General features: G+C 50.8%; 1 protein-coding gene across 1 annotated transcript in view; it reads left to right on the top strand.

The window, feature by feature from the left end:
* LOC122126717 (neuron navigator 1-like) overlaps positions 1-25,769 on the top strand; it is a 101,344-nt gene that overhangs the window by 6,417 nt on the left and 69,158 nt on the right. Inside the window, exons 2-3 of the mRNA XM_042701179.1 lie at positions 542-642; positions 18,432-19,232. Coding sequence (XP_042557113.1) covers positions 542-642; positions 18,432-19,232 — 902 coding nt within the window. The remainder of the gene's footprint in view (positions 1-541; positions 643-18,431; positions 19,233-25,769) is intronic.

Genomic DNA, 25,769 nt, shown 5'->3' with positions numbered 1-25,769 from the left:
CTTATCTCCATTTAATCACAGAAAAAACCAGAAGTAGATCTGTGGCTCAAGTGATAGAGTGTCGTCAGTGCTGAGCAAAAGAAGCTCAGGGACAGTGTACAGGCCCAAGTTCAAGTTCCAGGATCAGTAAAATATCAACAACAACAACAAGGAAGAAAGAGTGTATTAGTCAATAGATAATAGGGGTGGGGAGCCCATAAGACTTCAGGGCACTTTAGAAAGAAGAATCCAGAAGGTATGTTGCCGGGTACTGGCTCATGCCTGTAATCCTATGTACTCATGAAGTTCAGATTCAGGCAGAAAAGTTCTATAAGAATCTTATTTGCTATTAAGCAGAAGTGGAATGTGGCTCAAGTGATAGAGCACCAGCCTTGAGCTAAAAGCCAATTGAAGACTGCAGGACCTGGGTTCAATCGCATTACCAGCACAGAGAAAGGAAGGAAAGAAGGAAGGAAGGAAGGAAGGAAGGAAGGAAGGAAGGAAAAGCAAGGTTATAGAGAGCTTTGAGGCCATGTGTGACCACTCCTTCTTGGCTCCACAGGTTACAGACAGACCAGGACCTAGACCCTCTCCCCCAGGGCAGCTGGGCTCTTGATGGCTACTCCAGGACCCCTGGCAGGATTGAGGGAGGCTTCTGCATTGGTAAGTGCCTTGGGGACAGACTTCTTCCTGGATGCGTCACTGTCTGGAACTGTCTTTATTGCTCTCTTCTCTTGGAAGAAGTGCACTGGATCTATAGGTCCTTTTCTTTCTTTCTTTCTTTCTTTCTTTCTTTCTTTCTTTCTTTCTTTCTTTCTTTCTTTCTTTCTTTCTTTCTTTTTCTCTCTCTCTCTTTCTTTCTCTCTCTTTCTTCCTTCCTTTCTTTCTTTTTGGAGAAAGTATGCCATACAGTTCTGTCTGGCCTCAAATTGGCTATGTAGCTCAGGCTGGTCAAACTCAAGATCCTCCTGCCTCAGCCTCCTTAGTGCTGAAGTAACAGTTGTGTATCATCACACTCAGCTTGGGTCCTTCTTTTGACAATTCACCCACCTATGAATTGCACTTGGAATGTTCTCCATGTTTGACTCAACCTAGGTTTGCGCCATTAAATCCAGGAGCTTTCAGGGTGAGGAGTGGAAAGCAATTTCTCTGCTACGTGTGTTCAGCTTGTGAGAGCCACTGGGTGTGTCAGGCCAGAACACAGAGGTGACAGTCTGTGAGGGCCAGGTTCAGTATGAAAGTGCTGGGAGCCTGGGAGGCAGTTCAGCCTGCCACCTAGATAGTTGTTGCCACTGATGGAACCATTTTGAGCAGGCTGTCCCATATGTGTCCCCTTCCTCGTGTCATCTTTGTAGCATCACATATCACCTGATACACGCAAACTGTTACCTGCCTCAGGGACCTGAGATTGACCAAGAACACTCTTGAAACTTAGGGGTAGAGACACTGCTTGTGTCAGATGCATCCTCCGGCTCTCGGAATGAATGGTTGAGGAGCAAACGAGTGAGCGCCTGTATACCATAGGGCAGGTTCCAAGTAGTCCAGGTTCTGAACTCTCAGCAGCCTGGGCATCATTGTCAGACACCTGTAATCCTAGCTCCTCAGGAGGCTGAGATTTGAGGAGCTCCATTTGAAGTCAGGTCAGGCAGGAAAGTCTGTGAGACACTTCTTTCCAAGTAACCACCAAAAAGTCTGAAGTGAAGGTGTGGCTCAAGTGGTAGAGCACCAGCCTTGAGTGAAAAAGCTAAGGGGCAGTATCTAGGGATCCTAGCAGCAGCACCAACACCCCCCACCAAAAAATAAGTGGAAAAACAAAAACAAAAAAAAGCTCTCTCAGCAGCATTTAGGGGTATGTGTTGATTTTTCCCGACACTAAAATAACATCTAGAAGCTGGCAGTAATGTACACCAGAGCCACAGCCAAATGACACCATAGGGAACCAGCTGTCCTTTAGTTACTCAGGCTGAGGGAAACTTTCCCCAGTAAAGCAATGAACTCTGTGTGTGTGTGTGTGTGTGTGTGTGTGTGTGTATGAAGTGACAGAATGGAGCTCAGGTGAAGGAACTCTGTCCCAGCTGCACGTCCCACTTGCTTTTAGAAGGTCCACGATTATTTAGAGGGTTGGTTGTGTGTTACGGTTTCATCTCAGCACCCTGCTCCCATGGGAGAAGGTGGAGCTTAGAATACAGCCTCACCCTGATACCATGTGGCACGGATGGCAGGCCATTCAGTCTTCTCTGTGTTCTGCTGGGCAGGGATCCAGGTGTCCACACTGGCCTGTTCTCTCTGGAGAGCTCAGGAACAGTGACCTCAAAGCCACTGTGACCCTAGAAAGGAGCAGCTTCACTCACTGCACAGGGCAAGGCTTATAAAGCAGGTTCCTGGAGGAGTGACTGGACATTAAAGAGTAGGCTATCTCCTCGCACAATAAGTACACACGCAGGGGACCAGGACATGGCAAGGGACAAAAGCACACCAAATTTCACTGGCACTGACAAACCATCAGAATTAGAATGTGGTAACCAGGAAACTATGTGCATCTCTATTTTTACATTTGCAGTTTTGTTAACGTAATGGCTTCCTTATGTGTGTGCTCCACATTGTCAGGCTAATGGTCTCCAGCCACCAAACCAGACACTTGGTCCTAATTATTCTCCTGTGTGCTCCATAGAAGACTTTTGCTTTTCCACATCTGGTACAGAGAGGTACTAGGAACCGCCATGCTTGTCAGCTGGAGGACCATCTCCACCAGCTAGATGTGAATGTGTCTGACAGATCATAGGTCTGGTGCTCTATGGGGCAGAAAGCCAGTGAACTCTGGAGGTGGGATTCACACAGAATAAATAATAAGCACTGGCTTTTCCAGAGTAGGGTTCATGGTGCTGTCTGCTTTGTTGCTTGCTAGTTGTCATGGTAATCTTTTTTTTTTTTTTTTTTTTTGCTGCAGATACACTGAGCTCTTTGCCTTTAGACAGATGGATGGAAGGATTTGGAATTTGTGTTTTTTGTGCTTTACCACTTGAACCACACTTCCATTCTAGCACTTTGCTGGTTATGTTGGAAATAGAGTCTCTTGGACTTTCCTGCCCAGGCTAGCTTTGAACAGTGATCTTTCAGATCTCTGCCTCTGGAGTAGCTAAGATTATAGGTGTGAGCTACCAGCTCCTAATTAGTCCCTGCTTCTTATGGAAGGAGAATTGGGTGCAGTAGAGAGTGCTACCTCATAGTTAGTGTCACCTAACTATATCATTCATAGAATCCTGCACAGTTATTGATCATGTGATTTCCATACCAAGTTTTAAGCCACAGAGTGACAGGGGGCATTGCTTCAAGGTCAAATATCCTCACTTCTAATCCATGACTGCATCCAACCACATGTGGTAAATGAGTGGGTAAGTGATCCATGGTAGGTAAATGTGGGGCTGGTGAATTCTCTGTGAGCCTGGTTTGCTTTTCTAGCTGAGGAGCAGCTACCAGTCCTTCTCTGCTCTCTTCTCCTTTGGTCTTCTCTGGCCGCCAGCCTCCCTGCATGGGGACAGAGTAGGGTCCTGCCTTACAGAGAACAAGAGAAGGCCAAAGAGCTTTCTTACTTCCTCTGTCCAGACCCTGGGAAGCACAGATTACAACTGAGACTTTATAATCTCTATATAGCAGGAAGAGAATTTCTCATGATGCCCCGCATCCATGCTGGGGTGTTGGGGATAGCTTTCATAATGTCCCAGAGATTGTCCACAGCCAGCTGTTCCAATTGCCTCTGCCTGGGGCAGATGTGAAGACATACAGGCCACAGGTGTTGGTGTGCCCTGACCCTCCCCTAGCCTTCATGGCTCTTTTGGGGAAAGCCCAGTGCTGAGCCCATCTGCTGTCACTCAGCACCAGGCCTCCAGGGCCTCCCTACAAAGGCCACCATCAGATCTTAATTTGGACAGCCAAGAAAGCCAGGGCTGGCACTGCCATGTGCCCACATGTGTGAGGCTGTGTGCAGGAAGGTCACATAGAGGTTCACACAGATTACTTATTTTTTTCCACTTCATGGCATATTTGAAGGGAGCTAAGTGGACACCACTAGGCAGGAAGTCAGCACCTCTTTTTTTCCCAGTCTCTCTCTGTCTCTGTCTCCTGTCTTTCTCTCTGACTCTCTCTCTCTCTCTGTCTTGTGTTCAGGGTCTTGAACTCAGGGCCTAGGTGCTGTTCCTTAGCTTTTTTGCTCAAGGCCAGAGCCTCATCACTTGGGCCATTGCTCTACTCTGGCTTTTTGTTGGTTAGAGATAAGAGTCTAACAGACTTTTCTGCCTAGGGCAGCTTTGAACTGCAATCTTCAGATTGCAGCCTGCTGAGTAGCTAGGATTACAGGCATGAGCCACCAGCATGCCTAGGTAGAGTTGTCATCTTAAGAAAATGTCATATTTAACTGGGTGCTGGTGGCTCATGCCTGTTACCCTAACTACTCAGAAGGCTGAGATTTGAGGATAATGGTTGGAAGTCAGCCCAGGTGGGAAAGTCTGTGAGACTCTTTATTTCTAATTAATCGCCAAAAAGCTGGAAGTGGAGCTATGGCTCTAGTGGTAGAGTGCTTGCCTTGAGCACAAAAGCACAGAGACAGAGCCCAGGCTCTGAGTGGAAGCCTCAGGATGTGTGTGTGTGAGTGTGTGTGTGTGTGTGTGTGTGTGTGTGTGTGTGCGTGCGTGTGCATGTTTGCAGACACACAGCTAGAGGGCTGTGCTAGGATTGGGGCCCAGCTTGTCTGAAGGTCATGTTCTTCTCCTGCCCTGCTGCTTCCCCTCTGCTGCCAGGACTTACCACAGTAACTGCACACTGTCCAAGCCCTACTTGTTTTCCCTAAGCCTCTGCCAAGTGGCAGGGAAAGAAACGAGGTCATGGAGCCAGGGGCCTCCCCACATTTCCCTCAACCCTGGCAGGTCCCAAGATGTCACCAGCATCTCTGTCACTCTAGACCTATGTCATTTCATGCTGAATTCACACCGCCGCATTCCCTGTCCTCTGGGGACTCTCTGGCCAAGATGAGACTGATGTTCCAGCCACCCGTGGAGAGAGGATGCACAGACGATTGACTGGAAGACAGAACAAGTTCAGGATGGAGGGTGTTTGCATGTTCTCAGGCCTGGCACAGGGCAGTGCCCTGTGGGGGCTGAGGCAGCTTCAGAGCACGGGCTTCTTTTTTGGATAATCCCACCATCCATCTGGGACAAAGTAAAGATCCAGGAGTTGGGACAAGAGGTCGTGGTGATGCTTGTGGCAGCTGTTAACGCTGATTGTAGCTTTCTGTGAGCCACACATAAAAAAAAAAGCCCATTTAATCCTTCAAACACCTCTGTGAGGGTTGGAATCTAACTCCCTCGCTAGTTTTATAGTGTTGGACTAGTTATTTAATCTCTCTGTGCCTGTTTCCTTGGTTGTAATTGGCGATAATAAGAATAGTTTCCTCCAAGGGTTTTGTGGAGAGTAAATGCACTACTATGGTTGAAGCACTTACACAGCCTGGTATGTAAGCACTGCTTAAGACATGAGCAGTACTGTTCATTATTGGGAGGAGGGGGGGGGGGTGTTACTCTCCTGTCTACTTTCCTGATGGGAAACGGTGGCACAGAGTGGGTAAGTGACTTGCCCAATGTGGTAGAGCCAGGATCTGAATCTGGGCAGCTGTCACCTTCTAAGGTCATGCCGCCAGCCATGTATGCCATGACCTCACTGCGGGGTGGGTATCACAAGTTGGAGGGGGTGGCCCTGGGAGGAAGTGGGAACAGCATAACAGCCCGGCTGGGAAGGAAGAGGCCAGAGAAGTGAGGTCATCTGAGGTACCCTGCTGGAGGGGTTTGAAATAGAAATGAGAAGGATCTGGATTCTGTTGCTGGGGTGGGAGTGGGGGGCGGGAGAGATGGAGTGACTTCTCTTCATGACAGCATTTGGCTGGGAATGTGATAAATCTCCCAGCAGTAAATTTGACCAGGAAGGACACATTTTGATGGCATATTAAGAATGACAGAGGCTGAGGCTAGGTGTCAGTGCTCATACCTGTAATCCTAGCTACTCAGGAGGCTGAGGTCTGAGGATCATGGTTCAAAGGTACCCTGGGCAGGAAAGCCCATGAGATACTTATTTCCAATTAACTACCCAAAAGCCCCAAATGGAGCTGTGGCTCAAGTGGTAGAATACTAGTCAAGCAAAAAATCTCTCTCTCTCTCTCTCTCTCTCTCTCTATCCCTCCCTCCCCCACCCCTCTCTCTGCCCCCTCCTCCCCCTCCTGCAGTCCTAGGGTTGAACTCAGGCCTGAGGTACTGTCCCTTAGCATTTTCAAACCATCATCCTCAAATCTCAGCCTCTTGAATATCTAGGATTACAGGTATGAGCCACTAGCTTCTCCCTATTCTTAAGAGACTATTTCCCCTCCACAGAGGGCCAGACAGTGTTCTGCATGGGGATCAGATAGCAGAGAACTTCTGAGCAGAAGAGCTCAGGTCCCAATGGAAGTACTGTCAGAGCAGTCCCAGGTCCCCAGGTCCCACCAGCCCAACCCAGGGTGTAGGAGGTGACCCATGAGCTCACCACATCCTTCCTGCTGCAGTACGCCGGGTTTGCATGAGGGCAGGAAGGAGTGCAGGAGTGGCAAGCTCCCAGCAACGAAACCAGACCCGAGGAACAAACTCCCACACACCACACCAATGAGTATTCTTAGCATTTGCAGAACCATTTTTATATGCCAAGTAATTGCTAGTGATTATTCCATTAAAATTCATTGAAATAAGAATCCATGGCATTCCTCTTAGGTTTAATGCCTCCATTATAAACACTGACAAAAACCCTAATAGAGGTGCCAGTGGAGCAAATCTGTGCCGGCACAGGATGGGGGTGTCTTTCTCTCCAGGCAGTATAGATACTCTAGTTTCTCTAAACCAGCTGTGCTGGCCCCTTCTAGTGATGGCAATCAAGGTTCCTTCTGACTCCTGCAGTTGTCTTTATGTAGACACATGAGCCTCTTAACAGACCTGAAACAGACCTGATTGACATTCTAACAGGTCTCCCAAGACAAATGGCCATCTTCATGATGTTTAGCTGATGGCTGATGGTTGGTTCTATGGACCTCTTTGTGTGTGTGTGTGTGTGTGTGTGTGTGTGTGTGTTCACTTGCGCATGTGCGTGTGTATATGCATGTGCATGCACTCTGGTACTGAGACTTGAACTCGGGGCTTGGGGCCTGTTCCCTTACTTTTCTTTTCTTTCTTTCTTTTTTCTCCAGTCCTAGACCAGAACTCAAACTGGGTACCTGATGTTTTCACTCATTGGCTAGTCCTCTACCAACTGAGCCATACCTCAATTAGCTTTTTTTTCTTGGCTCACAGCTTGTGTTCTACTACTTCTGACCTTTTGGTGGTTCATTGGAGATAAAAGATCTCACACACTTTCCTGCCAAGACGGGCTTGAAATGCAGTCCTCAGCCCTCAGCCTCCTGAGGAGCCAGGACTGCAGGTGTGAGCAAGCCATTGGACCTCTTAAAACCCAGTTGAGGTTCTCTTTTGGAACAGTATGTCATTACCAGGTGAACAAAACAACCTTAGCTTTGAACCTTGTATTTTTCCTCATTTGGGGAGTTTACTTGGCCAACAGTGAGTAATAAGTTATAAAAATGGGTCAGCTCTACCTTAAGGGAAAATGTTGTGTAAGCTTATCTTTTTTCCTTTCTTTTTTGTTGGTCACGGTACTTGAACTCAGGGCCTGGGCGCTGTCCCTCAGCTCTTCAGCTCAAGGCTAGTGCGCTACACTTGAGGCACAGTGCCACTTCCTCTGGATTTTTCTGTTTATCTGGTGCTGAGGAATTGAACCCAAGGCCTCATGTATGCGAGGCAAGCACTCTACCACTGAGCCACTTTCCCAGCCCTGTAAGATTATCTTTAGGGTCCCATTTAGCCTTGTGATTCAATTACATTAAAACAACCAACTGCATGGTAAGGGCAGCTTTGACTGTGGCTTTGCCAGTACCAGAAGATACACATGCTCATCCAAGCAGTTTGTTTGTCTTTATCTAGTACACAGCCCAGTCACATGCACACACTTCCTCCTCTTCCTTCTCCTCCCTGGGGACATCCTCCTCACATGCCTGTGGTTGCCCTGACAACTAATCTGGGCTGGTCTTGGTTGAAGGGTGATATACCTGGGCAGGGCAGAGCTCATCTGATGCCCAGTGTACAGTGGCCACCACAGCTGTGTGTATGGGACAGTTGCCATGGTAATATATAGAACACACACATGTAAGGAAACATCTGGACTTCTCCTGGGCACTTCCTTGGTCCAAGGAGAAAGGGAATGCGATTTTAAATGAGTACAGTTTCAGACAGAGAGCCCTGGATGAGGTAGTTCCCTTGCTGGAAGGCCTTAAGCAGAAGGTGCAGAGACTCTCCACCTCTGGACCCCACCTGATTTTTCACATGACCAGCTGAGGTGCATAGCATGTAGACATTCTCTTAAGAGCATATAGCATGTCAAGAAGAGAACCCAGGATCCTTAAGACACAATTAGAGCAGTCAGTGGGACCTGGATTTGTGTGACCCCCAACACCAGAACCAAGGTTGTGAGCTGGAGCCATGAAGGGACAGGGGATGCTGTAGACCACTGACCATGTCCAGGGGTAACCACCTGCCTCATCCCCAATCCCAGTCCTGTCTACAGTCCTAGGGCCACGTGACCACCTCAGAGGCAGTGGTGTGGGGTTTATAGACCATCTTCTCCTTGGTACTTCCCTTCAGGAAGTAGTCCTCCCCTTATGGCTATACTTTCCTGGTTTGGGGTTTCCACTTGGTTTCATATGCAGTTATTAAACATGTCCCCGAAACAAGTGCATGGTGATAGCATGAAGTTACAGGAAGATGTGAGAATTGAACAGACTTGTATTCCAATTCTGATTCAACCTGCAGCCTCCTGTGTGATACTGGCCAGATAGCTTTCTCCATAAATGAAGAGAATGACAATCTCTGCTCCTCAGGACTCTCTGAAGCAGTATACATGGTGTGTCTAAAAGGGTCTCTGGCAATGGCAGGTGCTCAGCACTTGTAGGATTTTCTGGCCTCGATCTGGTCATCAGTGTGCCCTTGAGAATTATCCTAGGCAGGAAAATGATGAGCTACTTGGTGAGAGAAGGTATCTCCCTGGGATGTACATAGGCAGAATATTCGTACGTGGCCCTAACCATAGCAGGTGGCTAGTAAGGTGAGGAGCAATGTGGAAGGTGCAGTCAGGGAGGACTTTCTGCAGGAAGACCCCAGAAGCTGGCCCTGAGTAGCCTTGAATTTATCTGAAAGAAAGATTTTAGGAAAAAGGCTAGGCAGAGCAAAAGTATAGGTAGGACCAGTCTTGAACCAGGCACAGGTAGGAAAGCATTAGAAAGGAAGAGTTTTTTTGGGGGGTGGGGGGAAATGGGGGTAGCCAGAGTAGTGAAGGGATTGAGTACAATTTGGTACTCAGCTCTGGTCTCTATGGAAATCAGATACCAGAGGGTGGGAGACAATCCAGCTCACTGAGTCAGAGATACACTCTTCTGCAGCACATCCTGGTGTTGTGGCATTAAAAGTAATGGAGGAGCCAGGTGCTGGTGGCTCATGCTGTAATCCTAGCCATTCAGGAGGCTGAGATCTGAGGATCACGGTTCAAAGCCAGCCCAGGCAAGAAAGCCTGTGAGACTCTTATCTCCAATTAACCATGAGAAAACCAGAAGTGAAGCTGTGATTCAAAGTGATAGAGTGCTAGCCTTGAGCAAAAGAGCTGAGGGACAGCGCCCAGGCCCTGAATTCAAGCCCCTCAACAGACGCTCCCCCCCCATAAAAAAAAAAAAGGTTGAAAGAGACTGAGGGTTGGGTTTCTGGAGATTCTGGGGACTCGGGGTCCTATTCCTCCTTGGGAGAGGAAGAAGGATCTGGGTGCTATTTACACTCCCAGGGCTGCTCTGAGAACCTGGTTCCTGAGGACAAGAAGCTCCCTCCCTGTTCCAGCCTAGGGCTTAGAACACTTGGCCAGTACAGGGAACAACTGCCTAGCCCAGAGCCAGACCTCATATTCCAACAGCTTCCACGCCCTGATGTTCCAGCGCTGGGACCATTAAGGGATCTCTGGGGAAAGAGAAGGCCAGTCCTATGGGCTGCAGCTTCTGTCCCCACCAAGTTTCTCCTCCCTTCAGGGCTCCACAGCCCCCTGCCTATGAAGGAAGGTTTATGTTCCCTCGGGAAGCCAGGACTCCCGGTACTCAGGCACTGGTCCTGACTCCTAGTCAGTGATTAGAAATGACTCCTTTCCTCTGAGAGCCTAACCTGTGTGCCTTCCTGTGCAGGTTCATCCTGGCTCTGTCCCTGCCTGATTGGTGCAGAGGCTCAGAGAAAGATGTTTCTAGACAGCTGTGAGCTCCAAAGAATGTGAGTTGTAGCTTAGAATGTCACGACATTTCTCTCCTTCCAGAAGCTCCCGCATGAGATGGATAAGCCAGAGGGGAGACTGAGGCCCATGATGCTGGCTCCCTGCTTCGCCCTTTGGTTTGTGAGCCTCATTTTCCCTCCAACAGACAGGCAGACAACACACCTCTGTCTGACTTTTTGGCCCAGCTCAGAGAGTCCTCTGGGGTCAGAGAGGGTGAAGCAAAGTCCACACAAATAATCTCAGCTACTAACCCACAGCAAAGCAATGTAGTAGCTGTGCTGGTATGAAGCAATGGACCAATCTAGGAGGGCTTCCTGGAGGCACAAGCATGCTGGAGCTTTTGTTTTGAACTGTTCTGCTTCATCTTGTCCCATTGTGCAAGTAGAAGTGGAAGGCAGGACTCAAGTCCTGTTTGGACATTATGTGTGCCAGGGACCCTGGCCTCTGAGAATACCTCACTTGCTTTCTCCTGTCTCTCAGAAATGAACTAAAAACTTCCATGCAGCCAGGTACTGGTGGCTTATGCCTGTAATCCTAGCTACTCAGGAGCCTAAGATCTGAGGATGGAAGTTGGAAGCCAGCCAGGCAGGCAAGTCTGTAAGACTCTTATCTCTAATAAACCCCTAAACAAAACAAAACAAAACAAAAACGCTGGAAGTGGAGCTGTGCCTTAAGTGGTAGAGTGCTAGCCTTGAGCACAAAAGCTCAGGGACATCACTCAGGCCCTGAATTCAAGCCCCAGGACTGGCACAACAAAACAAACAAAAACAACAAATAAACCAAACAAACAAACAAAAAACCCTCTCATGCCTGGAAGCAGAATGGAAGCTAGGGGGCAGGAGAGAAAGTCTCATCTTCCAGTGCACGAAATTCATGTTCTCAAAGAATCAGAATTCCCTTTGAAAGGACAAGGAGAGGGTCAGGGGCCTCTCCCTGGCCCAGGCCTGCAGAGAAAGGGGGAAACCATGGTGCTGGGACTCCTTCCCAGAAACCTGGCTTCCGCTCTGCACGCCAGCTGCACGGTCTCTCGCCACAGGGTACTGGGAGGTCACTGCTGTTTACAATCCCCACACATCTGTTCTGAGTCACGCATTCATTCATTTAATCGGTCGTCATTCACCAAATACTCCTGAGAGCCCACTGTGTGCAGGGGGCTTGGATGGCTTTTGAGAACAAGTTCAACCAGAGATGGATTCTTGGGAAACACAGTAAGCACATGAGAAACAATGGCTGAGGCTGTTGGGAAACCAGTAGATTCGTTCCCCCTTCTCCCCCACCAACCCCCGCTGTGAACTGTGTGAGGAGTCATGAAAGCAGGAGGGACTGGCTCTAAGAGGGGCCAGAGGGGAGATAGAATGACAATCCTTTCTTTAAAACCAGCTCCCCCAAAACCTTCTCCATCATCATGGATAGCAATCTGAGAATGACCCAGGCCAACATCCTATTCTTATTCATTTTGTGCATTTGTGCATGTGTGCATGCGTGTGCGTGCGTGCATGCATGCACTAGTACTAGGGTTTGAACTCAGGGCTTGGCCTCTGTCCCTGAGCTTTTTGGCTCAGGGCTAGCGCTCTAGGAGTCACAGGCGTTGCTGATCACCTCTCATGACCACCACAGTCCCCACTGAGGTCTAAGCTACTGTCATCACTTTATTGGATCATTGCAATTGCTTCTGCCTGTGACCCAGTGATTTGTCTCCACACAGGAGGTGAAGCGACCTTTATCCAGGGGGAAGAAGGTCATGTCATGCTTTGCTTCCAGCCTGCCACGGGCTCACTGAGCCCTTCTAAGTGACCTAAAAGGCTCCCAATCACACCCCTGACCTCCTCCCCTGCCCTCATCCCCCTCCCTCCCTTCCTGTCCAGCCATGCCCATCTCCTTACATACTGCACACACTCCGGGAACATTTTCTCTCAGCACCTTCCACGGGCTGTTTCCTCTGCCTGGAAAGCCTTTCTCCCAGATTCTCATGCACACTGCCCCTTTCTTCCTTCAGATCTTTACTCAAATGTCACCTTCTCAGAGATGCTTTCTTCAGTCACCAAACTAAATATACAGCCCCTGATGGAGAGTTGGTATTCCCCTTCCTGCTTTTATTATTATTTTTTTTCCTTTTTAGCACTTTGGGTTGCCATCGTATCTATCTCTCTTAGTGTCTGTTCTTCCCATTAGGATATAGTTCTATGAGGATATGTTTTGGTCTGTTTGTGCTCTGTACCTATCATAGCTGGCCTGGAACAAGACATGAGCAATGGGGAGCTGGTTGTCTGGATGCAGACCAGGCTCAGTGTTCCAATATCAGCTATTCTGGCAGCCTCTAGCCTGGCCTTGGGCACATTTTAGGTCTCCTGAAGCCCCTGCTGGTGGGTGGAATGAGATGGGGAAATGGGATGATGAAGAAAAAGGCTGAAGGAAGTGTGGAGCAATGACTAGAGGGCTTGCTCAGTGGCAGAGGCATTTGAATCTGCTTAGGGAAGCAACAGAAAGGCCACATCATAAGGTTGTGAGCAACGGAAATGTACAAGAAAAGCTTATTACTCTATTGGGCTCATGACACCCATAACCCTGGCCCAGGGCCTATGGCTAGATTCATAGTGCCTTGTGACTGGGCCCCCAGTCTTGCTCTCCAGATATGGGCATAGATACAAAGGTTTTTCCTCTCTTCTCTGTCTGCCTTTAGTCCAGGAGGGAACCAAGTATGGACCCTGTCCTCTTTCAGATCCCTCTCCTCCCCAAAGTCACTTTGTGTGTGTGTGTGTGTGTTTGTTGCACATATGTGCACATGTATCCTGGTACTATGGCTTGAACTCAGCATCTAGCCACTATCCCTTAGCTTTTTTGTTTAAGGCTTGCACTCCACCATTGGAGCTACAGCTCCACTTCTGGCTTGTTTTGCTAATTGGAGATAAGAGTACCATAGACTCTTGCGCCAGCTAGCTTCAAATCCTCATATCTCAGCCTCCTAAGTAACTAGGATTATAGGCATCAGCCGTAAGTGCTGGTTCCGAGGCTGCTTTTCAAGGTCAACAGAGTGGGGGCAGGCTAGCCCTCCATCCCACCCTCTCCTCTCTCCCCTTGCTCTCCTCCCAGCTTTTCCTAACCTCAATCCAACAGGCAGAGTCTCCAGACCCCCTCAGAATCCCTGGGTTACAACCGTTTCCAATCACAGGGGGGTGAGTGTATAAAATCATACGGCATGCCTTTTCTTGGCCCTCCGCCGGCATCTTCATTCCTAAGATTGCTTTCAGTTTGCCATCCACAGATGTGGCCAAATCACTCATGCTATCTACAGCCCAGAAACTGCCAGTGCATTTAGAGAGAACGGAGTCCAGGCTAGCTTGTACCTATCTTTGGATAGGTGAGATTAAGAATTCCACAATTCCAACGCAACCCCCTCTCCATCTCTCGTGTAGAAACTGGCTGGATCCAGCTCTCATATCACAGCCTCCCTTAGTTGCTCAGTGCTCTCTCTTCAATGAATTACCCACTACCTGTCATTGTTGCAGGAGGAGGTAGAGGGAAATAGCTGCATCTGGGGATAGTGTGACAGGGCAGGTCCCTCCCTTTTTAGGAATCACTCTAGGAAGCACTGTGCACATATTAGCCTTATCGACTGATGCTGGAATGGCCGTTGCCACGGCAGCAGAGCACTCCCACTGCAGAAGAGGATGGTGGGAAATTCAGGGATATGAAAGGAATAAAAAAAGGAGCAAGATAAAGGGAGAGGTCATATTAGGAAGTGTTGGAACATTCTGGATGCCATGATGTCTATTTTAAGGGCTCACTACCTAGTCATGGCAAGACCCTTTAAAGACTGACCGGGCAAAGGCCAGCAGTACTATAAGGGCTGGTGCTCAAGGGAGCTGTGACTGAGTTAACTTGTGACCTTGCAGAGACAGTATTCCTTTTTTTTTTTTTGTGCTGGTACTAGGGCTTGAACCCTTAGCTTTTTCACTCAAGGCCGGAGCTCTATCTCTTGAGCCACACCTCAACTTCTAGCTTTTTAGTGGTGAACTGGAGGTAAGAGTCTCACAGACTTTTCTATCTGGGCTGGCTTTAATCCATGATCCTCAGGTGTCAGCCTCCTGAGTAGCTAGGATTACAGGCCTGAGCTACCAGTGCCTAGCTGGGAGTATTTTCTGTTGTTTCACTGTCAGGGGACAGTTTATACAGGAGGATATGAGGTAGTAGCTTTAGATGATAGAGAGGATTGTGCCTCTCTTCTAAGCAACCTTCTTTTCTCAAAACCAGTAGATTTTCAGGAACTATTTATTGGTAGAAGGAAAAGGATTGGGATTTGGGGAATATAAAATCCCATGAGAGGGGGTCTAGGAGAATAAAGAAATACAGAGAGGAAGAGGAACTGGGCAGAAACAGGCTGTATTGAGAGGAAGGTCCTAGAAACAGTGAGCATCTGACAACAAGGAAGTGCAGGTGCACAGAGCATCAAGTGGAACAGTGTTTTCTAGCAACTCTAAGGTCTTGAACCTACATCTGTGGACAGCAGAAACAAAGAGCCAGAATAAGCCAGGGAAGAGAGTACCAGGTCTTGCCTGAGTAGAATGCTCTCCAGCAGTGTTCCTCATCCAAGATGGTATCCAGTTCATTTCCTTTTGCCAAGGAGGAGATGAATTTATATGCAGGAAGAGAACCTATAGGCAAGTAACACCATGTAACTATAACATGGTAAATTCAGACACCATGAGAATTCAGCAATTCCTAATGTGATATCTTTTAAAAATATTTTTATCTTCAAGTAGTTGTACAAAGGAGTTGCCATCCAACAAAGCAGTTCATGAATATAGTGCCTCTTGGTCAATGTTGCCCCTTTACAATTCTCGTCCATTCGTCTCAACCCATTCCTTCCCTCATTTTTCTTAATTTTGTAGGCTGTGCATTGAATTTTGAGGCATCCATGTGGTTAAATTAAGGGCACTTTGTATAAATTAGAGAATGACCGAAGAATAAGGACTTTAGGTGTTTTATAAGCTACCACTCTGGAGGCTAAAGTAGGAAGCTCTGGAATTTGAGGCTAGCCTGGACTACAGAGTAAAACTCTGTGTCAAGAACAAAACAAGCCAGTGTTGGTGGCCTATAATCCTAGCTACTCAGGAGGTTGAGATCTGAGAGTCACTGTTCAAAAGCCACCCAGGGCAGGAAAGTCTGTGAGATTCTTATCTCCACTAAATTACCAGAAGAGAAGGAAGTAGAGCTGTGGCTCAAGTGGTAGAGTGCTAACCTTGAGCAGTACCCAGGTCCTGAGTTCAAGCCCCTATACTGGTACACACACCCAAAACAAACAAACAAAAAATCAACCAAGTTGGAGCCTGTGACTCAGAGCTGTAATATAGCTGAGTTCTGGGGATCATAGATCAAAGCTAGCCCAGGCAAATCCAAGAGACTCATCTCTTGTCAACCACGGGGGGTTGGGGGGGGGGGGGAGAGCCACAAGTAAGCTATGGCTCGAATGATAAGAGTGCCAGCCTCAAGTGAAAAAAGCTAACGGACAGCACCTAAGTCTTGAGTTTGGGCCCCAGTACTAGCACACATAATAAAAGATGATGGTTTGTGACATTATTAAAAGTGGCCAGTGGGATAGTGAGGAAGAACACAGTTGTGCTTTAAAATGTGGCAACAAAGGTAGGGCTTAATTCATTTTTTGAAATGGGATCTGTGCTTTCTGCATAACCATGAATATTCATATGTCCCATGATTGGTGTTCTCTATGCAGGGCCAAGTTCTGGCATGCTACCATTTACATACCTTTAAGGAGCTCCTTGATACTTCCTATGTGACCTGGAACCCTGGTTCTCCTAAGGTTTGGACTCAGGCCTCTGAGGACAGCCTGCCTAGACAGCCACACTGCCTGCTGATGAATCTTTGCACCCAGCTCCCTTCCTCCACAAATTTTGAGACAGTGCTTCTTGTCATTCCTGTGATTAGAATACACACGCCCATGCCTGTCTATCCTCCATCAATGTGTGTGACATTACATTCTCACAGGGACAGGGCTATTATTTCCCCAAGTCTTGTCTACTTTGCATTCTCTGTCTGACACTGAGTTCCTTGAAGGCAGAATCTCCATCTTTGTAACTCTAAGACCAGCCTGGGGTCCATGTTTCTTACCTAACCCTCTCTGTTTGAGGATCCGAGTTCTCAGTAGAATGGAAGTGCATCCTCTCTGCTATGATGTCTGTCCTTGAAGACTTTATGGTGTCCGGGCCAGCCCTGGGGGCACAAGAGGCAGAAAGTCTCCAGATACTGTCAGGAGTAACACAGGCTACAAGCCCCGTGCCCAGCATCTCAAGCTTCTGAATCTACTCTGCCATTACACCTGCTTCCTGCAAGTATAGAGACAGTTCCATGATGTGAGAGTTCCTGAGTTGGTACAGATAGGTACAAGACACGCATGAGACTTAATGCACTTCAGATTCTATAGGGAAGGAGAGAAGGGACTAGAAAGATGGAGTTTGAGGATAGGGGAGAATGCAATCTGATGGATATACCACGTTTTGGCAGAGTTCCTAGGGCTCTACCATTCCCAATGGGTACCTGGAGCCTGTCCTTCCCGAAGCAAGCTTGCTTTCAGAAACTACTCTCTACTCTCTCTTGTCCCTCATCTTTCCTGAAAGCCTTTGGCTCAGACAACCTGGCACTGTCCAGGAAGTCAGGCAGTGCTGTGCCCTCTGCTGAGGGAAAGTCTGGGCAAAATGCTGAACACTCCATCTGGCTCTTGCCCCTGCCCCACTCCATCTCCAGGTAGGAGGGGAGGAAGGAGAGCTGGAAAAGTATGGAGTTTTGTTTTTTGTTTGTTTGTTTTAACAGAGCTGAAGGTCTGGCAGGCAAGGGAGTAAGGGTGGGTAGTTTGACACAGGGCTCTCTAGCTCCAGCACCCCTCTGTCCTAGGAAACTGGCATGATAGTCACTGTAAGGACCGAGTTCAATAACTTTGACAAGGTCATATATTTGACTGTGATGGAAATCGAGTCTCCTGAGCCTAAGGGTTAGTTCCCGTGTCTCCCGACCTGGAACTGTTCCCTGCTGCCTACGTAGTACGTCCACACAACCTCACACCTCAGAGACTGAAGGAAGGTAGGGTGAGGTTTCCTGGGGGTGGGGGGTGGAGGCGCAATCAAGGGGTTCTGGGGAAGAGACTGAGAACTTCCCCACCATCGGGTCCCCTAGTCCCTACCAGCTCCCCTTTTCCCTGTATTACCGAACTGGCATGCCCCATTTCCTCCCGTTTACCTGAAACCCCAAATCTCCTCAATGATCCTGGATGCCGCAGGGAACAACCGACCGTGCCCCCCACCCCCACCCCACCCTACCTCTGCGCCAAGGGAAGAGAAAACCCGGTGGGATGCCCTGAATGCCCCCTGCCCCTGGGGCTCGCTCGCCCATACCTCCCCTTCCCGAGCCAGAAATAGACACGTTCTCGGCCCCCTCCCCGGGCGCGCGCTCCTCCCCCTCTCCCTCCCCCCTCCCGCCCGCTCCCCGCCCCCCTCCCCTCCTTCCTAGCTGCTCGGAGCTGCAGAGCGCCGCGTCCGCTCGAGCTGGAGGCGGACGAGAGGCGGCCAGGGCGCTGCCCGCGGAGCCGCCAAGGCCCGGCGGCCGGGGCCCGGGGACCAGGCACCGACGCGCGCCCGACTTCGATGGAGCTCTTGGGGAGGGGGGGGGGGTCATCCATCTTTCTTTGGACTGATTGAAATGTTTTAATTTGTGTTTTTCCCCCCGCCCCGCCCCTTCTCCTCCGACCCTGCCCCATCACGCCCGCCGTTTCCTGGCTTTTTCCTGGTCTCCCCCCCCCCCCTCCCCGGCTTCCTTCCCTGCGTTCTTCCTCCCACCACCACCCCCCCCCCCACTCCCTCCCCACCGGCGCCCTTCGCTGCACGTCTCTCGCCTCCTTTTTCCTTTTCTCCCCTTCTTGCTCGGTTTCTCCCGTCCTTTCTCTCCCCGCTCGCCCTCCGCCCCTCCCTCCTCCCCCTCCCCTCCCCGCCCCGCGCTCCCGCCCCTCCTCCCCCGCCCCGTGCCTGCAGACGCGCGGGCCGTCCATGCGCTCCCGGCGGGCAGAATGCTGGGCAGCGGCGTCAAGAGCGCGCAGCCCGAGGCGGAGCTGAGCGGCGGCGGCGGCGGGGACGAGGGCGCGGACGAGCCGCGGGGAGCCGGCAGGAAGCCGGCCGCCGGCGACGGCAAAGCCATGCTCCCCAAGCGCGCTAAGGCGCCGGCCAGCGGCGGCGGCGGCGTAGCCAAGACCAGCGCGGCCGAGCTGAAGGTCTTCAAGTCCGGCAGCATGGACAGCCGCGTCCCCGGCGGGCCGCCCACCTCCAACCTGCGCAAACAGAAGTCCCTCACCAACCTCTCGTTCCTCACCGATTCCGAGAAGAAGCTGCAGCTCTACGAGCCCGAGTGGAGCGACGACATGGCCAAGGCGCCCAAGGGTTTGAGCAAGATGGGGTCCAAGGGCCGCGAGGCGCCGCTCATGTCCAAGACGCTGTCCAAGTCCGAGCACTCGCTCTTCCAGGCCAAGGCTGGCCCGGCGGGCGGCGCCAAGACGCCCCTGGCCCCGCTGGCGCCCAGCCTGGGGAAACCCAGCCGCATCCCGCGGGGACCGTACGCCGAGGTCAAGCCGCTCAGCAAGGCGCCCGAGGCGGCCGTGAGCGACGATGGCAAATCCGACGACGAGCTGCTCTCCAGCAAGGCCAAGGCGCAGAAGGGCTCCGGCGGGCCCGTGCCCTCCGCCAAGGGGCAGGAGGAGCGGGCCTTCCTCAAGGTGGACCCCGAACTAGTGGTCACCGTGCTGGGCGACCTGGAGCAGCTGCTCTTCAGCCAGATGCTGGGTAAGTCCTGCCGCCCCGCCCCACCCCACCCCACCCCTCGCCTTCTTCTGGCCAGCTGTAGGGAGGTGGAGGAAGGCGATGCTGCCGCCCCTTCCCCCTCTCGGTCGGGTTCTGCTGATCACTGGGCAGGTTTGGAGGGGCACTGCCTCCAGATGTGCAGGGCTAGCCTACCAGAGGCGCCTGGCCGAAGTGTGCCTTGAGATGTTTCCGCGAGGGAGCCCAGGCTCTCCGCCTGGTCGGCCCGAGGTGAGACTGGACAATGGGTTGGGGGACTTAGGGTTTTCAGAAATAGAATCATTAACTCCCTCCAAGTCCAGGCAGAATGTGAGGCTGCGGGGGAGATCTGGGCTGTGGAAGCGATCTGCGCCGGACAAGACAGTATCTAGCGTGCTGTGGTCGAGTCAGTAAGAGCCTAGATCCAGAGCACAGATGTGGGGAGAACAGATGTGAGGGCCGGTTGGCTCTGGAGCAGAGCTGAGGCCCCACTTCCTCTGTGGATCCCGAGTGTGAGCTCCAGTCGGATTTCCCCAGTGTGAGGGATCTGGCAAAGAGAAGTAAAGCATCTGGAACCGGAGGTGACCGGGCAGCCAGCTGTGCGCATCTGGATGCCTGAGAAGCCATATTCCTCAGCCCCAGGTTCTGCCCCAGCCCCCTCCACCAGGGTCGTTTAGGGAAAGGTCTGGGCTTTTTTTTTTTTTTTTTTTAATGTGGGAGACTTGGAAGACATTGCCCTTTGGCTAATGAAAGCCAAGCAAGCCGGGTAGAGAGGAACAAAGCTTGGAGAGGTGCCCCATTGTTCTCCGACCCTGAAGAGTCCATGCAAAAAGCCTGCAGCACCCTGGGAACTGGTCTTGCTTTTTTCTAGAGCCCCCTGCCCTCAGAAAGAGATAAGTTGAAGATGTGCTGAACACAAACTGGGAGCTTCAGGAGCCCACAGGGTGGTGTGGGGGGCCTTGGGAGACTGGTGGAGAGGCCTGGAGTCTGGGCAAGCCACCTTGCCTAAGGACTTGTTGCAGTGACTGGGATGGGGATCCTCCTGCCCTGGCACTGAGGGACCCAAGCTTCCCAATACCCTGCATACTGCCCGCCCAGCTGGGGCTGGGAAGGGGTGTGTCATGTGTGTGAAGGGGGCGGGACCGAGTGATGAACAGACTGAATGACCGCTTGGTAGAGCAGAGATGGATAGGCCAGTCACCCATGGAGAGTGCCCAGCTTGAAGGAGGCCCATTTGGCCTGCCCTGATCATTCTGGTGCCTCCCGCCTCCTCTGTAGGCCAGGATGAGAGTTCCATAAGCAGGAATGAGGAACCTGTCCTCGTGGAGGAGGCCACAGATGGGTTTTTGCAGAGGCAATTAGGTGACTGGACAAGGGCAAAAGGGGAGAAGCAGCCTCGTCCCCCAGAGAGCCCCTTCTGAAAGCCATTATTGTCTGGGCAAAGTATGAATTGGGGGGTGGAGTGTGTAGAAGGGATGAGCCCACCTTGAACTTGTCCGGAGAGCCTGTCAGAGGGTCTGGCTCTCAAGGAGCTTGCAGCCCAAATGGAGCCAGACAGATAATGAGGTGATTTCAGACAGGAAGGGAGGACTAAGGAGAACTGGAGCTGGATTGTGTGCTGCAGAGGAACTGGGTAGGGAGACCTGTGTTAGGCCTGTCTGCGGAGGTGGCTGTGGAATTGTGACCTGAAGCATGCAGCTGACTGAGAATGAGCATTGCCAGAGACTGAGAGGGTGGTAGGAGAGGAGAGGACCTTGTGTGCCTTAGGCAGGAAAAAACAAGTGTGAGAAAGCAGAAGGACTGAGAGATCAGAGGGCACAGAACCATTTTCAAGGTCAGAGCTTATACCCTTTGGGGTGACCAAGCTGATCTGGGCCTTCTCACTCTGCAGATGGCCCCAGAATTGATTGCCAGTTACGGACCTCATAACTGCTTAGGGGTTCACCACAGGAACCCCGACAGGTAGTCCTAGGGCTGGCTGGAGGGCGGGGACAGGGGAGAGAGGCTGAGCTGTGCTTCCTTATTCCTGCTCTTGAACTTGTCATTTCCTCAAGCATACCTCCACCTATCTGGAGAAATAGAAGGTCCAAAGTGTCATTTGCATGGATGAGTCCCCAGGCCCAAGACTCTTCTTTCCTAGGACACCTGGTTGAGAGAGGTTTGAGGCAGCAGTTCCAGAGGGGCACAGGTCACCAGAGCAGCCCTGGGAAGTCCCCAAAGGGCTGAGAGGCTTTGCTCTCAGGTGCAGGGGAGAGTGTGAAGTTTACTGGGTTCCCAGTTTGGTTCACTGGGCTACCTCCAGCTGAGAGACCAAAGGCCCTGGGAGGTCATGCTTGGAACCAGATGACAGGAGCAGCTGGTGACTCTAGGCCCAGCTTTGCTCCTGTCTGAAGGCAGGATAGAGTATGTACTGGCAGGGTGGGGGTGAGGAAGACCTATGCCAAGGGCCTGTAAGGTGTGTCCAGGGTCAGGCAGGCCCTTGATGGAGACCAGTATGGCCTCTGGGGAGAAGAATGCCTGCCCTGATGTGTCAGGATGGGAGCCACGACATGGTATTTGTTCCTTCCAAGAGACCAGAGCATTTCCTGGTCCCATCCCAGACACAAGAAGCTGCCAAGACCCAATTACTGAGGCAGTGGGTGGGGGAGACAAGGCAGTCCCAAATGAGAGCCTTCTGGTATAAAGGGAGAGAACTGAAACCTGATCTTCCCCTTCCCAGAAATCAGCTGGGGCCCAGATGGCCTAGGCATGCTCCCTGTCCCTCTCCTCACCTTGGAAGCTGCCAAGTAACTAGGGTCTCCCTGGGGAATCCTAGAAACTTAGAAGACCAAGGGGGTGCGTCCCCAGGGGAAACAGGCCAATTCCAGGAATCGGATGGCTTTGCATTCTAGCCCCATAGTCCTCATCAGGCACTTTGGCTCCTGGAGGCAGATCACCAGGCCTGATCTGAGCCTGAGCAGGAAGCTATGTTCCTGAGTTCCTGGCCCAGGAGTCCTAAGCTGCAGGTTCTCCTCTGAGGTTCAGGTTCCTTGAGAGAAAACACATCTTTACCCTGAAAGGCTAGAGGAAATGGGACTATCCCAGGTAGCTTAAAGAGTTTATATTAACACAGAGCAGTTAACTAACATTCAAGCCTCACATTTCCTCCTCACCAAAGTCGGTCTATTGACTCCCCCAAACATCTAGATTTTTTTCCTTCAGTCTTCCAGAAAAAGAGGACAGAATGAAATAGTTAAGAGAACCCAAGGTCAGGGTCTGAAAGAACCCAGGAACTTGGACCAGTCCCACTTTTTCACAGTGGGTGCCTGACCATTGGGGGTGGGTGGTTATGCTGACAGACCCTCAGAAGCTCAGGCCACATAGAACTGAGGGAGAAAAGCAGGAGGCTGTCCACTTCCGTGGGTTGCTGTGGAACCTTAAGGGTGTCAGGAAGAGGACCACTCCAGAGTAAGATGCTTTGAATAGGAGAGGATGAAATGCCAGCCCAGACTCCCCACACACACACTTTTTTTAATTCAATGCTCTTGGGAAGGGGAGGGGACAGTAGAGATATGCATTCTCCATAGAAGAATGGCTACCTAGAGCAGACAGGTACATGTGCAAGCTCACCCAACACCTGAGCATCAGAGGTTCCACCCAGAGCCAGGCCTGGCTCTTCCCAGGGCTCCCTAAGGCCTGACAGGAAAGTGTGAATGAAGCTTACTTCTGCTCTTTTCCTGGCAGCTGCAGTGGGGCTGGAGGAAGAGTAAGGCTGTGCAAATCATAGGCTCATGGGGTTCTGACAAGCAGGTGAACATGCATTGCAGAGCAAAAGCTGCCTTGGAACTTCGGAGCCTGAGATCTATTACCTTCCACAGGGTTAGCTCTGAGGACAGTATTTCTCCCTACTTCATTCAGGTTGATTTGTTGCAAGGCCAGACTCCATCCCCTACCCAAGGAGTGGATGAGGGTCCACCCCTCTTTGCCTCTTCTCTGAGCCTTGCCTTGTTCAGATTGTTGCAGTGAAGCTGGCCTCCTCACAAGACAGCTTGGATCTTAGGGGTAGACCCTCTGTCTGGGCAGAAGGTACAGAGCACAAGTGCTAGAGAAGTTCTGTCCAGGGGAATGTCCTTGGCCCACTCCAGGCCACAGGCCCTTTCTAGACCTCAGTTGAAAGGACTAAGTCACCTGGAACCCTGAGGTATTTCCTGACCCTTCTCTCTTTCCCCCCTTGCCAATGTGTTTCTGGGGCTATAACTACCCCTACCTGTTCCCTGCCTCAGGCTGCCAACATCAGGTTTTCCCTTCCCGATAGCGCTCCCTCCACACATGTATTCACCCCTCACAGCCTGTCACCCGAGGGCTTGGTGGTGCACGTGCTTTGCTTCATGGAGCTTGGGAGCCTGGTTCTGTACTGGCCAGGCTGAGCAGAGACTCTGAGTCCACTCCTGCCACTCGGCACCCTGCTGTCGAGTCACCTGTGTGGTTTGCTGCAGCGTCTCCCTGGGCAGCCAGCAAGGCAGATCCGCACCTCTGCAGAGCATTCTGCCTCCCTCAGCCTTCCCTGGAATTTCACAGAACCAAAGAGTGGAAATTGTCTGGTTGAGCCACCCACTTAGAGCTGAAATTAATCCCTCTGTGGCATCCTAGGCAGGTGGGTGTTCTGTTTACACACTCCTAGTAACAGAGGGCTCACTACCTTATTTCCCTATAAAGCAGTCATTATTGGAAAGATCTTTTTTTTTCCCCCTGTGAAGCCAAGATTCTGTCTTCTGAGAATTTCCATCCATGGCCCAAATTTGCTCCCTGATCCTGACAGATGGAGCTAGCTTGCCTTTCACAGAGTTCTTATATTTGAGGTCAGACACTCAGATACCTAGCAAACTCCATCTCATCTTTTCTTCCGTTGTCTTCTCCTTTCATTTTCTTAACATTTGTCTTGAAATGAAGACTAGATAATGCAGAGCCTGGCCTGCTCACCTGGCTCCCAAGCTCAGGGGATTCCATCCCCCTGGACCACAGCACTGCCTCCTCATCATGTTTGCATATGAGAGTGATCCCAGCCAGGGGCCCACAGCACCTGGCTGCATTGTCTCCTGTCCCAACCTGGAAGCTGTACTCCCTACAGCCACTTCCCACTGCCTACACTGGCTGTGCTAGCCAGCCAGCAGAGGGGAAGTGGACGCCACCTGTTTCTAATTTGTGCTGGCTGACCTCCCCCCACACCCTGTTTGGATTACCCAGATGCCTTTGATGTCCCAGGAGCCTACAGCCTTCCCTTGCTTGCACAAGAAGGACCCAGAGACCCAGACCCCAGCCCTGCGTGGGCTGGCTCCCTCCAACCAGAGCCCCTTGAATCCCAGGGCAGCCCTCAGGGCAGCCACCACCTCCTACACCTTCCCTCATACTATTACTTCTGAGGCCTGGGACAATACTGGAACATCCTGGGTTCAGTTCTACCTTGCCCATTGGGCCCAGGTCTCTGAGTCCTCCTGATGAGCAGAGATGAGGTATAGGATGGACAGATGCGCCAGAAGCTCTTTATACCTCCCTGGTGGGGTCTAAGGAAGAAATAGAATTGTACCAGAAGTATACTCAGTATAAGGGTTCAGTATGGATGCAGAAGTATGTGCCTGGAATATGGGGTGCTGAAGAACATGTCATATATCACCCAGAGTTTTTGCTGCTGAAAGGTGGAGGCACAAACTGCAGAGGTGGGATGCTCCTATTAGGACAGTAGGAAGACCTTAGTCCAGTGCCTTAAGTCAGAGAGAAGAGGTTGTAACATAGCCCTTCTGCAGGCTACAGGTTCACCTCCCAAGAGCTTTGGTTCCAGAAGATCATAGTGCTGCTGTATAGCTCATGTTTAACACAGATTCTTCTCCAACTCACTTCTAGCCAAACCCCAACAAGGCTGCCAAGCTTGGCAGGGCTTGGCCTTGGCCTTAGCCATCCTGGAATCTATTTTAGACATCTCAATGATACATTTCGGAGCCACTGGCAAGGGCGGTTTCCCCACAGAGTCTTCTAATTTCTGGGTGGAAGCCCTGGTGCTGGGCCTCTCATAGTGCTACTCCTGTGACCTGGAGTTGTAGAAAATAAAGGACAAGGGCAGGTTCCAAGTGCTAGTGTGCCAGAAACACTCCTGCTATCCAGCCCTGTGGAATCGGGGAGTTCTGCAGGTCACCCATTTGAGTGTTGTTGTTGGGTACAGTGGAATTGTTGAGTATCAGAAGCTCCAGGTTATTTTTGTGTTATAAACCATAACCTCAGACTGAGCATGCCCAAGACAGTGAACGTTCTCAGCAAGACTTGGGCAAATGTGCTGGGAGGTATTGGGTTAACAGCACAAACCTGGAGAACTTGGGTGATGTTGTATCAGTGAGTATAGTGGATGGTATGTGTTCACAGTGATCAGTGAATATAATTTAATCCCTTGCACATTCACTGGCTTGCAGTACACATTGAATATGGTGTGTTTGTGTGTACACAGAAGAGCTGAATGAGTAAAAGTGTCTGAATAAGACCATAGTAGAACACTTCCCCCAGCTAGACCCCAGGCAG

Source organism: Dipodomys spectabilis, unplaced genomic scaffold, assembly GCF_019054845.1.
Source record: "Dipodomys spectabilis isolate Male_0828 unplaced genomic scaffold, ASM1905484v1 ptg000288l, whole genome shotgun sequence".
Lineage (NCBI taxonomy): Eukaryota > Metazoa > Chordata > Mammalia > Rodentia > Heteromyidae > Dipodomys > Dipodomys spectabilis.
Note: the sequence above shows the minus strand (reverse complement) of the source record. Positions and strands in the feature narration are given on the sequence as shown.